At 45.0% G+C, this 15,378-nt stretch overlaps 7 protein-coding genes across 7 annotated transcripts; 4 read left to right on the forward strand and 3 right to left on the reverse strand.

Annotated features, from left to right (window-relative positions):
* Window positions 1-5,744: 5,744 nt before the first annotated feature.
* Window positions 5,745-6,320, forward strand: CCR75_009065 (uncharacterized protein; the record flags this gene model as incomplete). Its single annotated transcript, XM_067967111.1, has 1 exon — window positions 5,745-6,320. The coding sequence occupies one exon, from the start codon at window positions 5,745-5,747 to the stop codon at window positions 6,318-6,320; it is 576 nt and encodes a 191-aa protein (XP_067821353.1).
* A 204-nt stretch (window positions 6,321-6,524) lies between these two features.
* On the forward strand, window positions 6,525-6,767 carry CCR75_009064 (uncharacterized protein; the record flags this gene model as incomplete). Its single annotated transcript, XM_067967110.1, has 1 exon — window positions 6,525-6,767. One exon carries the CDS (start codon window positions 6,525-6,527, stop codon window positions 6,765-6,767), a length of 243 nt encoding a protein of 80 aa, XP_067821352.1.
* A 744-nt stretch (window positions 6,768-7,511) lies between these two features.
* CCR75_009063 (uncharacterized protein) lies at window positions 7,512-8,078 on the reverse strand (the record flags this gene model as incomplete). Its single annotated transcript, XM_067967109.1, has 1 exon — window positions 7,512-8,078. One exon carries the CDS (start codon window positions 8,076-8,078, stop codon window positions 7,512-7,514), a length of 567 nt encoding a protein of 188 aa, XP_067821355.1.
* A 1,208-nt stretch (window positions 8,079-9,286) lies between these two features.
* CCR75_009062 (uncharacterized protein) lies at window positions 9,287-9,475 on the forward strand (the record flags this gene model as incomplete). The annotated part of the gene is made up of 1 exon (XM_067967108.1): window positions 9,287-9,475. The coding sequence occupies one exon, from the start codon at window positions 9,287-9,289 to the stop codon at window positions 9,473-9,475; it is 189 nt and encodes a 62-aa protein (XP_067821354.1).
* A 337-nt stretch (window positions 9,476-9,812) lies between these two features.
* On the reverse strand, window positions 9,813-11,180 carry CCR75_009061 (uncharacterized protein; the record flags this gene model as incomplete). Its single annotated transcript, XM_067967107.1, has 1 exon — window positions 9,813-11,180. The coding sequence occupies one exon, from the start codon at window positions 11,178-11,180 to the stop codon at window positions 9,813-9,815; it is 1,368 nt and encodes a 455-aa protein (XP_067821357.1).
* Window positions 11,181-11,256: 76 nt separating this feature from the next.
* CCR75_009060 (uncharacterized protein) lies at window positions 11,257-12,411 on the reverse strand (the record flags this gene model as incomplete). The annotated part of the gene is made up of 1 exon (XM_067967106.1): window positions 11,257-12,411. One exon carries the CDS (start codon window positions 12,409-12,411, stop codon window positions 11,257-11,259), a length of 1,155 nt encoding a protein of 384 aa, XP_067821356.1.
* Window positions 12,412-13,903: 1,492 nt separating this feature from the next.
* On the forward strand, window positions 13,904-14,326 carry CCR75_009059 (uncharacterized protein; the record flags this gene model as incomplete). Its single annotated transcript, XM_067967105.1, has 1 exon — window positions 13,904-14,326. The coding sequence occupies one exon, from the start codon at window positions 13,904-13,906 to the stop codon at window positions 14,324-14,326; it is 423 nt and encodes a 140-aa protein (XP_067821145.1).
* Between the last annotated feature and the right edge of the window lie 1,052 nt (window positions 14,327-15,378).

Raw genomic sequence — 15,378 nt, forward strand, 5'->3', positions numbered from 1 at the left:
AACAGTTGGTTGGAATCGGTAGCGGCTTCAGTAGCGCACTGCTGGACGGTGCAGGCTTAATGCGCTGACACTATTCGCAAGAGCGAATACAGTCGGTCACTCATCTATTTAGGTGTGCCACCAAAAATCTCTGACACTCGTAAGAATGTCTTTTCACGGCCCAGATGCCCACTAGATGGCGCATCATGGAGCTCGTGAAGAATCATTAGCTGAGATCTGAGTCATGAGGCACAAAGATTCTCAAGGGATCATAAGGTGACTGCTGATGCTATAACAGGCCATCAATGTAGCTAAAGCGATTGAGCTTAGCTTTCAGGTGCGACGGAAGGGAAACCTTTCGTCCACCGAAGTGATCCAACAGCAGGCGACAGTGGTCGTCCTGACTGTAGCTCTCTTTTATTTCAGAGGCCAATTAGCTCGTCACATGGTATGCCTTCATGGCTGCCAACGTTGACGGCTGAAATTGTGCTCTCGCACTAGACTCACTTTCCTGGTGTCTACTTCGAAGTCTGGTCTGCGCGATAAAGCGTCAGTCAAGACAGTCGCCTTACCCTGCTTATATTCAACTTTGAAATTAAATTCAGAGACGAATGTAAGGTATTTTGCCATTCTAGGCGAGGGGCGGTAAGTTTATTGCGGTCCGCTATGATGCATGATCCGTATAAACCACAAATGGTTCGGTGCTTAGTACGTGCACACGAAACTTGACAAGAGCATACTTAATTGAAATTAGCTCTTTATCATGCATGGGGTAAGTCAGTTTCGCGGCTTTTAAAAGCCGGGACGTTTAAGAGATGACGCGGTCAACACCGTCGTCACCCTTCTGCATGATGGCGCTGCCGATTGCAAAATTACTTGCATCGCAGACGACGCTAAAGGGCTTATCCGTGTCTGGTAATGCCAAGACCGGTGCCTCCACAAGAGACTGCTTTACTTATGTGATCGCATCTTCTTGTTCTTTTAACCAAACCCATTCTGTGTCCTTTTTAAGGAGATCTGAAAATGGTTTGGTTTGCTCAGCATAATTCTTGCTATACTTATGCAAGTAAGTAGCGAGCCCTAGGAATCGGCGTAAAATCCTTCACATGCCGTGGGACTGGCCATTCCTTTACTGATTTTACCTTGTCTGGGTCTGCTCGTACACCATGTGTACCTACGATGCAGCCCAGCACAGGCATCTCAGGGATCCCTATGATGCACTTTTGCAAGTTCATATACAATTGGGCGTCCTTTAAAGTTTGCAACACAGCGTCTAAATGACGCTTGTGCGACTCTATTGCGTTTAGCCCGTCCTCGGTCCTACTATGCACGAATACATCGTCAAAGTAATGGGGCGTGTATGCACGGTGCTGACGCATCACGTAAGCCACCACTCGGTTGAATGTCGCTGGTGCTTTTTTTAACCCTTGGGGGCATCTCAAACCACGCCCAAAGCATACCGCTTGGGATACTTATTGCCGTTTTGGCTACATTGGACTCTTTCAGGAGTACCTGATAGTAACCATCCTTCAAATCTAATGCGGAAAAGATAGTTGACTTTTCAATGATTTTTTAACAAGACATCTTTCCGCGGGATTGGCGTTTGCGCCGGTATGTTCGCCGTGTTTAGCTTATTGTAAGCATGAACCACGCGCCATCCACCTGTGGCTTTAGTACACAAAAGGTCGGGCTGCAGTAAGGCGATTTGCTCTCACGCACATGTTTTGCCTTGGCTCGCTTGTCGAAGAACTCATCGATACAGTCGACTTGTTCTTTCGGCAACGGCCATTGCCTGGACACACAATACTTGGTGCCAGGTCGAGGTCTATCGCATGCCCGATGCCTCTATCTGCTGGAAGGCGGATCGGTCCTTCTTCTGGAACAGATCGCGATGTATCCGCAGAATTCCAAAGAATGGAGAGCGGACTGTCTCTCAAGGTATATAAACCTTGAGAAGCGGACCGTTTCTTTTTGTTTGTTTCCAAGACGCCCCGGCCATTGTGGACGACAAGCAACAGCCCACCAATTTCTCTTCTGGAACTGGTGGGACTATTTCGTTGATCTTTTCTTCCGTTATTTCGGCAAGGAGCAGATTCCACGACATCTCCGAGAGATTTACTATCCCCTCGGCAGATTTAAAGACTTGCCGGAGCACCTCAACTGAGGTTGCCTCCGCAATTTCGTCTTTGACACCCTCGAACACATCGTTCGAAGGCCCGTCCTCTTTATTAAAGACTGATCCAAAGGTCACTCGTTTAGACGTGAATTTGATCGTCCTAATCTGTCTTGTACTCGTTCTTCGAGTGACCACGACCTTTGACTGGGAAGCGGGTGTCGTTGCTCTCCTGGCTAACGCACCTCTTCTAACCGTACCAGGCTCTAGGCACTGTGCCGGTTCATGCGACGCTTGACTTCCTGTCAGTTCGCCGTCTACTGCCACAGGCTCTCGGCTCTGTGCAGGACATTCGGACACATGACTACTTGTCATTGCCCTTTTTACTACCCCAGTCTCCACGAGCTGGGTAGGAATTGGTGACGTTTGACATCCCGTCAACGCACTTTTAACTGTGTCAGGGTTGAGGTCCGAAATTTCGAGACCTCAGGGACTATGCTACCCGTTTGCTCCACAACTCTGAACTTAGGGGTAGCTTCAGAGTCCGCGTCAGTAGGGCATCCCGCCCCTACTGCGCTCCTGCATTTCCTGACCCCTCAGCGGTCGATGCAAAACTCATGCGTCTCGCACGCTGGTTCTTGCCATCGCCCCTTGGGAAAGGAGTCTTCTTGCTGGGCGTTTTCGCCCCAGCAGGGACCCTGGCATAGCAGCGAGCCATAATATGGCTGCGCTTGCCGCGTTTATAACAGACCACGTCTGCATTGCCCAACTCCATGGGAGTGGCATCTGACCTCTCAGCCGACGGCTTATAGCAAGCTGTCGCCGAGGCACTGTTGTAGGATTGCTCCTCAACCAAGGCAATTTGGATTGCCTCTTCCTTCGTCGACGGCACCTTTTTGAAAAGGGCCCTTCGCGATGGACCAAGCCATGGCCCGTTAATAAACGTGGTGGTCACCTTAATGTGCTCCGGAATCGGACCTACGGTAATAAACGCCGACAGCGAGCGCATTTCTTACACATACTCTTGCAGAGATCGCTTCGCCTGTCGCGCCTCAAAGAAGCTCGCTTGAAGCAACACTTCGTTGTTTGGCTGCTGGTACATGGCGCGAATCTTTTCCTTAACGATCGATCATGTAGGAAACGCCTTTCTGTCCGCTATAAGCGCCGAGTAAGCCCACTCTGAGGCCTTACCGCGCAGATGCAACATGGCGTACGACACCATCCGGCTGTCGTCCTCGACGGGCGGCGCGACACCGCATTGCACCACCACTAAAAGACAGTGGACAATCGTGTGCGCCGCAGTTCCATCAAACTTGGGCGGGTCCATCCGAATGGGCCTCGGCTGATGCGGCCGAGCAGAGAGCATCTCAACAGTCCTGTTGAGAGCCTCGCTCCGAGCCTGCTCATGCCTCAGCTCATCCTGAGTCTGTGTGACGGACTCCGCCGCAGCATGGCCATGTGCTTCGGTCGCGGCCCTCCGCTGTCCGAGCACGAATGCCTCAAACTGCTTCAACTGAGCAACATGTTGCCCAGGACTACCCAGGAGCCTGGCCAGGGCTTGTTCACCAAGTCCCTGCGCCATAAGCCTTGCCACCTCCCGATGATGTTTGGAGAGGTGGAGAAAATGAGCCCAATCAATATTGAGGCTCATCCTCAGGTACACGCGCAGAGATGTCATAAGAAGGATTTCAAGTGCTACCAAGTGCGCACTTATCAAGTAGGAAGTAGTTTTCAGACTGCTTTATATTTAATTGTATTAAATATAAATACCTATTTTTACCAATTAAAAATGTCGTATCTATAGATAACACTTAATATGTATTGCAAGCGTTTCTTTCTAATTACCTCGCGTTACGGATGACGCTGGGCGTTATCCCTCCTAATGTGAATGCACCCATGTGCATCACACACACAAGGGTTGATCACGTCACAAATGTGCACCACACCCGAGTGCTGGGTCTATTTGCTATTATTTAGTAATTGACCATCCCCTTAAGTACACTGAGTGTACTTAACGGGGACTTTGTAACATTAGGGCTACTTTAGCCCGTTACAATGCGATAGAATTAAAACTGATGCTTCTGACCAATTAACATCGTTTTTAATTAAGTGGTCTTATAGTGACTACTCTATCAATGGCAGTAAAGAGGGATTGTCGTTTAAAGGAGGGGTGATGTAACGGGGTGTATCGTTACATGAAATTAATACTTAGGGCTTTAATTAATATATTATCTAAAAGCTAGAGAACATTTGGAGAATATTACTTTACGTAGTAATATTCGGAAAGCTTATCCATCGGATGATATAGGCCATTATATCTACTTGCTCTGCAGGCCTGTCAGCGCGGGAGTCGCGCAAAGAGAGAGACAGATAATACTTTATTACATGTTTTGTATTAGTTTTTAATTTAAGTTTTTATTAAATAGATAGAAACAGAAGAACATAACTATGTTAAACACTGTTTTCTCTTAACATTTTTTAGACAAGTGCTTTAAAGAGAGTCTTCCTCTGCACGTACTAGTTTACGTGAAGTGACGTGAGGCACCAGTCGCACTGAAACAGTGCGAAGTGGACTTGTACCGAAGCAGTACAAGTCGGCAGTGCCCCGTTACAGTTAGCATGGCTTAAAGCTTTGGACTTTAACCCGATGAACTCAACTGTACGACCGAGGAACAATTTCGTTTCTTGTGCAAAATCAAAACTAAGAACAAAACCACAAATAACGTTAATTCTACCTTATAAAGAGAGCGCTTTTCTCAAAGCTTTACGGTATCGGGCTCTCACCCTATTCAATAACGACCTTCGTCCATATAGCTTGCATAAAGACAGATTTAAGCCACTAGATACATAAAATGCACGAAGTCTTCAATTTTGCTACATTTACATACTAGCTAATAGTAAATACAAGGACAGTATGTATTGTACACTTAGGCTTTTTCCCCAAACTAAGAAGTAAGGATACTGCACAAAATCCTGTCGATATGGAGGGTACACTACTACCACAACAACTGATTATGCGTCACCAGTCAGCTGCCAGCCGATCAGGAATAATCCGACAAAGTCGTAGAAAGGCTCTCAATCATGCTACCAGATGGCCGCGATCAGGGATTTGATGATTTACAAGGTCTTGAGTTAGCAACGTGCTCAAGTTTTGCACTGGCAAAGGGTCAAATTCAGCACAAAATGAATCACACGTCGAGTATATTCGACATGCCTATGAAATATATTTCACCAATTTTTTAAATGCCTTGTCGTCTGTTTTTCAAACTGATCCGAGGATTCAGCACTAGTGCACGAAACAACCTTTTAAGAGTCAATTCAAAAGATCTCGCTACGACTTGTCGAGAACCAGTCAATCCTGGCTCACTTTAACACTTATACGCTAATTATTGACATTATAGCCTCTTCTCTCTCCGAAAGGATTTGGGACACGCAAAGATCCCGTACCCTGGTCCCGTGGATACCCTCTCGTGTATAACCGACTCGATGACTTTTCCTGGTCCTGCCTAGAAGAGCAATTGCCAAAGTTCTTGCCACTGCGGCCTATCACTTTAAACAAACGTTCGGATTGAGTGAAACACAATTCCTCTTCGATTGCCTCATTCTGTAATTTGCCATTTGCCTATCACTCTTCTTCAACTACCACTACACTATGAACTCGCACTTTGCATTCATTGCCGCGGCTCTGGCCTTTGTTGCCTCGGTCAATGGTGACGGACAAAAGTGTTCTTTTATGGAGGAGACCATGGCTTTAGCGAGAATGGCACCGCTGTATAATAATGAGGACTTAAAGCAATGCTCCCAAAAGTCGGGATTTAGCATGATGGATTCGAAAACCATGCCAACCCCCGAACAAAAGGCTGCCATGTGCGCCACGAACGAGTGCCACGCCTTCATTGGGGCTGTAGGTGGCATGAATCCGCCTCATTGCATCCTCAAGATCCCTGGCGGAGGCCTCGAAGTTGACGTCTCGCAAATGTGCGGAACTTTTGAAAAAGACTGCGCAGATATTAAATCCAAGGAAAGCCGTTCAATAGATTTGATGCCGCCATTCAAGCAACAAGCAGCTCCAGCCCCGGCGTCTGAGACGGACTCAGACGATAGCTCGCCCAAGCAATTCGACATGACGTTCATTGACGAAACGACTCCGACTGTAACCCCTGTAAATAACTCCACCAAACGCGATGGCTGCAAAGCTGTTGCGCGCAAGGTGACCACGGAACCTTAGATGCATTAAACTCGGATAATTAGTTAAACGGATCGTCAATTTTTATGATTTTTACAATTTTAATTTATCCTTTTTTTAAACGTAACCTTTAGGTGTTTAGCACATGTCGTAATCCCTCCGTACTCTATTCCCTCACTTGTTAACATGTCGAGAAACGTAATCATTTCAATTTCGTAACGGGGTACGAAAAAACGACCTGACTAAATGTGCCTCTGCATCCCGTGCGACGACGATTGTTGCTGCTGTCTCTGTGGCTCGCTCTCGGCACTTTGCTGCTGCTGTAATGGAGACAAGCGACGCCGACACAGTGACCACCGTTACGCACATCCGCCCGACCGCGTTGTGTACGTGAACCCCGTGGGTGTCCCACAAGGTCCCCCGCAGTACGGTAACCCGCAGTACGGCCAGCCCCAGCACGGCCACCCGGTTTACTACGACCGAGTGTAGAAAGAAGAGCAGTCGACGATCGAAGTCGAAAAGCTGCTACGTGGGCACGGAGCAAGGCCCAACACAATTGTCGATTGCAGGACCAGTGCTGAACGACTACTTTTGCCACATCAATAGAAAGTTTTTGCTTGTTGCGAAGTACATGTTTGATAAAGATTGTATTTGGCGTGCAATAGAAGGAAATATTTGCTTTTCGTGCGTTTTGTTCATCGCTAGATGTGTACGTTTGTCGCCATGTAAAAAAAAAGTTTGCAACGTGCGAGCTGTATATTTTAGCATCAAGAATAAGTTCAGTTCTTGCATGTTTCCGAATTAAGAGCAATTTCGACATCACAAACTGCCTCATTAAAAGTCCAAGTATAACTGATTAGGTGCAATGACACTTTCGCATTTTGCGTGTCTTATTGGTTCATTGTTGCTGTCGCGACAAGATGGTATAAAAAAGAAAAACCATATTTCGCTTTATCACCTCGTCTTCTTAGACTTTCTCATAAAGCAATTATTTTCGCAGTATTTAGATATATAAGTATTGTGTTCGAGCGCAATTAATGAGCAACAAAGCCTCCAACACTACTAAATAGGCCTATCGTAATTTTGAGCATCGACCTATATCATTAATTCGCACAAACGGTGTCATTAAAGTGGAAGCAATTACTACAGCATTGCTGTTTAATTTAATTAGGCAACATAATGTAGCTTCCATATACTAAACTGGCTTAAATAGTTGCCCAAATGTGCAAACACTTAGATGTAGCACTGCGCTGGTCGTGGCGCGACATTCACTCTTGAGTTGTGCAAAAGCCTCAAGATGCGATAGACCCCTCGACTTCCTTCCGTCGCGGCTCCGCTGCATCGCGGCTTTTCCGCTAGCAGTCCTTGGTACATGAACGCTGGAACTGCGAGAGCCAAATCCAATTCCCCGAGGTGCCCAAGTCGATACTGCGCATTCGGACTCAGCGTTAAGCGGATCTTTCGCACCACGTCTTGGACCGGACGCTCTGATTTCTCCCTTTTTTCCGTATACAAGGAGCTCAACTGCTCTTGCTCAGTTACTTGTGGCACCCATTGCGTCGCTCTTGCGTAGTAAGCTTTTTGCATAACTAGTTGCCTCGACATTCGACTTGTTTTTTCTCTAATTCTGGCGCGGCCGAGGTCAAGAGTCAAGCAGTCCACTTCAATTTCTTGCACGAGTCGAGAGCTCGCTTTTTTAAGACTTTGCCGCCGCATTGTTGCATGCATTTGTGCTTCAAAGACGTTTCTAACGACCTTATCACGCTCGTGCTGCCGCCACTTGCGTCTCTGACGGATCATCGTCTTGGGCACGAGGAAAGCGAAGGCTTTCCGACGCTCGATGTAACTATGTGCCGCCAGATTTGCCACCAAAAAAAAAAGATTACAAGTCTCTGTTGCAGCACCTTTGGTTTTGCATCGTACAGGAAACTTGCCACTCGAGTGGTTAACATTTGTTGCTTTCTTCTGGCAGCCTTTGCGGGTCCGATATGCGATCGTTTTGCATCGATCAAGACATGTTTTACGCGATATGATTGGACAATAATGGTTAAGTTTTTGAAGTTGCTTAAAGGAAATCTTGCAATACTTCTGGGATAACAGAAGATCGGTATAGTGTACACGAATGAAACGCAACTTTTTTCTATTTGCATCGTGTATGGGACGGTGCCCCCGTTCCAAAAACAATTGTACGAGTCAAGACAACAACCCCCAATAACCGTCCGTAATCGTGAGCAGTTAAAACATGCAATGTCAATTGGTGCGAACGTGCTCTTTCAGTTCGATTGAATTGTTTTGGCGAAGTGCAAAGTGAAGAATGTTCGTGGAATATAGAAGTGTTTAGATTAATCAGATTTTGCCCAATAATACTTAACGTGGCAAATGTATCGAGACTAATAAGCTAGGTGGGCATTTCTTTAAACTTATGGCTGCTTATTTTGCCAATGTAACTCAAATAAAGTTTTTATACTGTTTCTCATGATAAAAGCTCGCGTAGATGGATCTGCATCATTGATCCTTGCGAGATCGGTCACCAAAAAGAAAAGGAGTCCAGAATGGCTTAAATTACTATATAATAAGTGAGAAATCGTATAAAAATGGTAAATTCCAATATTGTTTTTTATTAATCTAGCCTCTTCTTTCGTCACGCTCTTGCTTAATTACTGAAGCCTGTATCACCCTTTAATATTTATATATGGAAAATGTACAAGGTCGCCTGCCCTATCATCTCAAATGACGTAATTGCAACTCACTTTTCAAAAGCGAGATGCTATTTATTAAGGCGACAATCTTACCATATATAAAAGTTAGTCAATAACTCCATTAAATAGGTTTACTTATTTACAGATCCTGAGATACGACTGAATACATGTGTAACCGGATGTATTTGCGTGGGACACTAGCGGCAAATATCCACTAGCAAATCGCCTCCGCGACCCGTAAATCTCCATACAGCGAAAGTCCTCTAATTAATCACAAAGAGAAGAAATTTCATTTAAGCTTTCTCAGCCATGTGCATTCCTATTCCGTGCGGTGATGACATTTGCTGGTGTCTGTGTGGCGCACTTACCGCGTGCTGCTGTTGCCGCGGCAGTGGCAGCCGCCGTCATCGCCGATCGGCCCCACGCGAACGCGTAGTCTACGTGCAGCCCGTTGTTGTTCAGAAAGGTCCGCCACGTCGACACGGTCGCTACCACTAACAAGACTGCGTGGCTATCAAACCGTATTCCGTACAAAGGTTCTACATTTCGGGATAAAATACGAATAATAAAGAAAAACAAATTTGCAGCTCATCAAGTTATAACAATTTAGAAAAAAATAATTAAAGCAATAGTTCTTCCTACCATTCTTCTGAAAAAGCTGACAATGACGGCGCAATATTTTGCAAGATGGATTCTTTAGAGTCGATATAAAATTGTGACACCTATTAACAGCATCCCTTTGTGCTACAATACAAGCTATCCAAGTATTGCAATACCGCAATAACATTCGCATGCGCAGCAAGACTAGGTGCTAAGTGACCAAATCTGACAACTTTCATTCAGGCTTTATTTTCTCCCCATGCTCTTGCTTTGAAAATGGCACCCAATCGAGCGCAAGCTCAATCTCCGCAGCAGGCTGCCACCATTCTAAAAATACCACGTACAAGTGCAATACCGCTGCAATAAAACACGCCAACATGCCCGACACGGGACCAATGCCATAATACAATTGCAAGCGGTGAAGCAGTGAACAATCGGGCAAATCATGAACTTTTTCATAAATTTTCTCGGTTCGTATTGCCACCGAATCCCAATTGTACATTTTTGCAACCCGATCGTGAAATTCGTGTCGATCGACTGTTGCAAGGCGCGGTACCGCGGCCAAAACAGCTGCTGCCACCGACTCGGGCGTCATCTCTGCCGCAAATTGCACCATATCTGGTGGCAGGACTTCTGGCACGCCACCGACTCGTGTACTCACAACAAATAGGCCACACGCTGCAGCTTCGAGAATTGCAATGCAAAAACTCTCTGTAAGCGAACTATTCAGAAAAATATGTCCTTGACAGAGCAGTGCTCGCACGTGGGCATGAGGCACCGCTCCACAGAGTGTCACGCGGTCGTGCAGTCGATACTTCTCCCGCATTTCCTCTAACAACAGTCGCTTCGTGCCATCGCCTCCAATAAGAAATCGCACGCGTGGGTTTTGCAAACACACGAGTGGAATTGCTCGAGCCACGAGATCAATGCCCTTACGATAGACTAACCTCGAAATAATGACTACTGTTATGTATCCATCTGGTTTGCATGTAACCCAAGGAGTAAACTTTGACGTGTCGACTGCATTAGGAATCGTCGCGACTTTCTCGGGCGCTAACGACGCTCGTAGCACCAAGTTCTCGCGACACGTGTGGGACACTCCAATTGCCGCGTCCACGGTCGATAGCGTGAACTTGATCACTTTGTTGAGATGAACACTCGCGGCATCGGCAAAGCCATAGAGCGAGTGGTCGGTATAGACTGTTTTAATGCCAAGACCAAGTGTCTTGGCCTGAAGGAGGCATTCATGCATGAATGTGGACGCGGCTTGGTGGCCATGCACGATCTGTACGCGCTCGCGGACGCAGATAGTGCGAAAGAGCGCTAAATTGTTAACAAAAGTAAGGTAGGTGACGTTATCGACGAGGGGTACGATTGGGAGGTAGTACACTTTCAGTCCGTGCGTCATGTAGCGCACACCACTGCGGCGCGTAGGCGTCTGGGCCTTCGACGGTCCTCGTACGGCGTGGGTGAGGACGATGACTTTGTGGCCACGTTGCAACAGACACTGCGCCAGCGACCACATGTGCATCTCTACGCCACCGAGTCGAGGGTAAAAGAAGTCGCAACACATGGCGATACACAGGCGCTCTCGGGCCGCCATGAAAGTATAAAAAACAGCATAAAGATGAAAGTTAAAACGTAACAAGGCAAAAAAAAATGGTTTTCTTTTTTTTTAATTACAATATATTGGTAGCGTTCGCGATCTCATGCATCAATAACTTCACATTGCCAGACGACTTTAAATTTAGACGTTTGCCCTTTATTTGAGTCGTTAAAGTGAGTCCCGTCGGATCGATAAAGTCGGGAAATCGCTCAAACGCCTCCGACTCAATATATTGGAGACACCTGGACACACCGTAACGCTGTGCCAGCGACATTAAATTAACAGCGGGATGACAATAAAACCAGCCGCTAAGCTCTTCGGCACGCTCATTGATAGCGTCAATGAACGCAGCCCCATGGTCTCGATGCAATAATGGCGTGAGCACATGCTGTTCAAAAAAGAGCAACGCTTTGCATTGTCGAAGTCGACGCTGATTATGTAGCTCCAAAGTATCAAAATCCGATCGCGGCAGCCAAAAATTGCGCTCCCACACGGCTCGAGCATGTTCGTTCCAAAAGACCTCGAGGTTGGCAAGAACTTGGGGGTATTGTTCCATTGAAAAAGGCATTGTTAGTTTTTCGAATTGAAAGACCAATTTCCACGGTTCTTTAACTTCCAAGCGTTTAAATGTATTCCAAATTCTCCTGCGCGTACAAGCAGGCATAGATCCAATGGCCTGAATCGCTTCAAATTCGTGAAAAAGAGGCGCTTTGGATCGATTCAAAGACGAGACCGAGAAGGTTTTCATTGCGTCAGTAGCAGTGACTTCGCCTTCGGATGCAATCAACACGGGCTGAATCGAATCATTTAAAGCTTGGATATCCACGGGGATGACACTTATTGCTTCGCTTCCACGCCGCACAAATTCACGCAAAAGAGTGTTTTCTCCTTTCCAGAATTCACGATACATATCACGAAGCCACAGAATGTTTCGAGTGGCAACTCGCGCCGTTAAATAGGCATACACGCAAGTACTTTCAACTAGCTCGTTCGTAGTGTTGCTGGCTTTGTGGTCGGCTAGTAACCGTGCTGCTTCCTTTATATGATCCTTTCTCTCGAATGGCAACACAGAGATGACAGTCGCGCCTAGACGTATAAAGTCCTGAAGTGTATGCTCATGATGCGCATAAAAGTCGTGAAGAATACGACGAAATAGCGCTAGACTTGACGTCTCAAGGTATTTCTCGAGGTAATCGTAGAAAAGCAGCTGCCTCGAGAGCGCCGTCATGCTTTTGGTTTGCGTCATTAACACGCTAAATGCTTGTTGGAAGCGTGCAATACAATTCAATTGTTACCTAATTTAGGAAATAATTTAATTTCTACAATTGTTGCAATACCAAAAATAATTTGGAGCTCCTATCGAGTTGTTGTTCCTTCCTTTTAGCTGCAAGTGATATAAGCTACGACTGATCAAATAGCACGGCGCAGCCCACAAAAAAGCGGCCACAAGATCAAGGAAGTCCTCTAGAAAAGAATGCATCGGTACATTTTTCGTTAATGTGAGTAAAATGCATGATAGCTTGCTTGGCTATTTTCTTTTTTTGCTACTCAATTAGGATCCTTTTCTTCCTCAGCTTACTTATGAGGATAGTAAAATACGGCAATTATGTTATATAGACTCTTATTTTAATGTGTTGTGATATCTGGTTCTAAATTAATAAAAAGATTTTTCCATATCTTCTATTTTTGTTTAGGCTTCAATGCCAAGCTTCTGTTAAATTTATGCGATTTAGGATTTATTTGAAGGTGTTACTGCGATAACACGCTTTCATCCATAGCTTCCGGTGACTCTGGCTGGAAGAGTCTGGCTCGATAGCAAGCAGATTTTTTAAAATTGCACAATGCTGCCGGTAGCTCGTTGCGACCTCGTCGCTTATGGTTTAATGATTCGTATTTCATCCGCTAATGACATGATGATGACATTTGGATAAATACGAAATCTTTTAATTGAATTGCTCTTAGGCAAAGAATCCGAAGAGACGGCTCTTCATCAAAGTCGCCCTTTTAATGGGACAATACCTTGAACTTGCACTTCCAAATCGGAAATTATAATTGTCTCGGTCCTATAAAATTATTAATTTACATAATTATTCAGCAGACACCAGGTACCAGATTCTCGAGCCGGAGAAATCTGGACTCAGTGTGCAATAATACCTGCGTTAAGATACCAGTGTATCAGTGTATTCATTACGATCGAAACTGCGACTCTCTAGCTGCATAGAATGCCAGTTTTACTGTAGTTTTCAGGAAGTAAGCGAGACTGACTCGTATCCAATTTGATTTATTGATGTAGCTCGAGTGGATACAGGAATAGGACAAGCAAAGCTTATGTTTTATTCGAAAGGACTGGTTAGTTTGATTCGTCTACCCTTGTAGGTAATTATATAATTCTAAAATCACAGACATCTTCAACGCATGCACAAAAGTTCGCGCATGCTCTGGGGGGGTGCACGTCAATACAATCTCCTGGTCCGTAAATTACAGGCTTCACCGACCAGATGAATCTCTGGACACGATAATCCAATCCCCTGGTCCGTAAATTACAGGCTTCACCGACCAGAGGATATTATTACGATTTAGGTTACCGCAAATCATTTTAGGTATCTAAATCGTAATAACATAACAATAGATTCATCTAATCTGTACTAACAAATCTGATTTTCACTTTTGATTGGGTATTGGCACTGGACATTTTGCAATCTGGTCAGCCCCGCAGCAGTATGAACTTCCGTGCGCTATTTGTCGCCACGGTCGCCGCCCTTATGAGCCCTACATATGCCGACCTTCCCTCGTTAGACTTATGTCCTGTAACTAAGCAGATTGATGCCTTGGCATCGCTCTCAAGTCTTTCAGAGGATTCATACAATCAGTGCGAGTTTGATTCGGAGTTCGTGTTGCGTAAAGCCAAGTCGCTACCCTCGCCAGCGCAGTACAAAAGAATGTGCAACTCAATAGCGTGTCAAACATTAATGGTCAACATCAAGTTACTGAGCCTGCCCAACTGCGTTCTCAAGTTGCCATTTAGCGGTCTGAAGATCAATTTGTTCTCGTATGCGGAAGATTTCCCAGGCAACTGCTTAGTTCTGCAAGAGAAAGAAAGCGCGGGTTCTTTTCAACATACATTTAGCGAGATTTTGCAATAATTCATGTAGCTGAATTATTACGAGCGCAATTATTGTGGATCAAGGTTTCCAAGTTATTCAGATAATATCCGAAATATATATTTCATGCGAGCTTTCATGCAAATTTGGTTTGCAAAATATAGATGTCCATAGCAAAACCTTGACGAGCATGAGTTATGATTTATCAAGCAAGTTCGTAACAGAGTATCTGCAACTACGTAAGGCAACTCAGAAGCTATATTTTTGATGAGCCATCGTGTAACGGGGTGTATCGTTACATGAAATTAACACTTAAGGGTTGTTAATTAATATATTATCTAAAAGGTAGATAATATTTGGAGGATATTACTTTATATAGTAATATCCTGAATTCTTATCCATAAATAGCATTACATCTATATATATTATTCCGCAGACTAATCAGTTACAAGATAAGATAGAGATAAGCATTCATAAACGTGTTTAGTATTAGGTTATAGTTAAGTCAGCATTTACAAAGATAGATTAAGAGACACTTAACTATATTAATACAGTTTTCATTTTACCCTCTTAAGTTAACTTGTTTTAAGAAAAGTCTTCCTCTATACGTACAGTGCACGTCACATAACGAAAGGCACCACTCACAACTGAAGCAGTGTGAAGTGGACTTGTACTGAAACAGTACAAGTCGCAGTGCCCCGTTACACCTGGTAGCACTTTGTAGTCCGTCCAAGGACCACATTTCCCACATTTAACATGGACATGTTAGATGGTAGTGGGAATACGCATCACGTTTCCCCTGAAAGCTACTTCTTTCTAAGTGATATAGAAAGGAGTGCGGTTGAACGAATGAGTTCGACCGTAGGAAACGACGCAATCCTGGTATTACTGTCCAACTTATACAGAGATGCCCTCCATTCAACCGTCGCCAAGTTCATACAACATGAACTTGACGAGATGAAGGAAAAAGTAGCCTTGCTGAATCAGCAAGGCTCTCAACAGGCAGAACTGTTGATATTACAACAGGTACAGACCCCTGTACCTGGGATGACGCAAACGCGTCGTCCCGAAACTTTAAAGATTGACATCTCAAA

This window comes from Bremia lactucae, linkage group LG5 (assembly GCF_004359215.1).
Source record: "Bremia lactucae strain SF5 linkage group LG5, whole genome shotgun sequence".
Classification (NCBI taxonomy): domain Eukaryota; phylum Oomycota; class Peronosporomycetes; order Peronosporales; family Peronosporaceae; genus Bremia; species Bremia lactucae.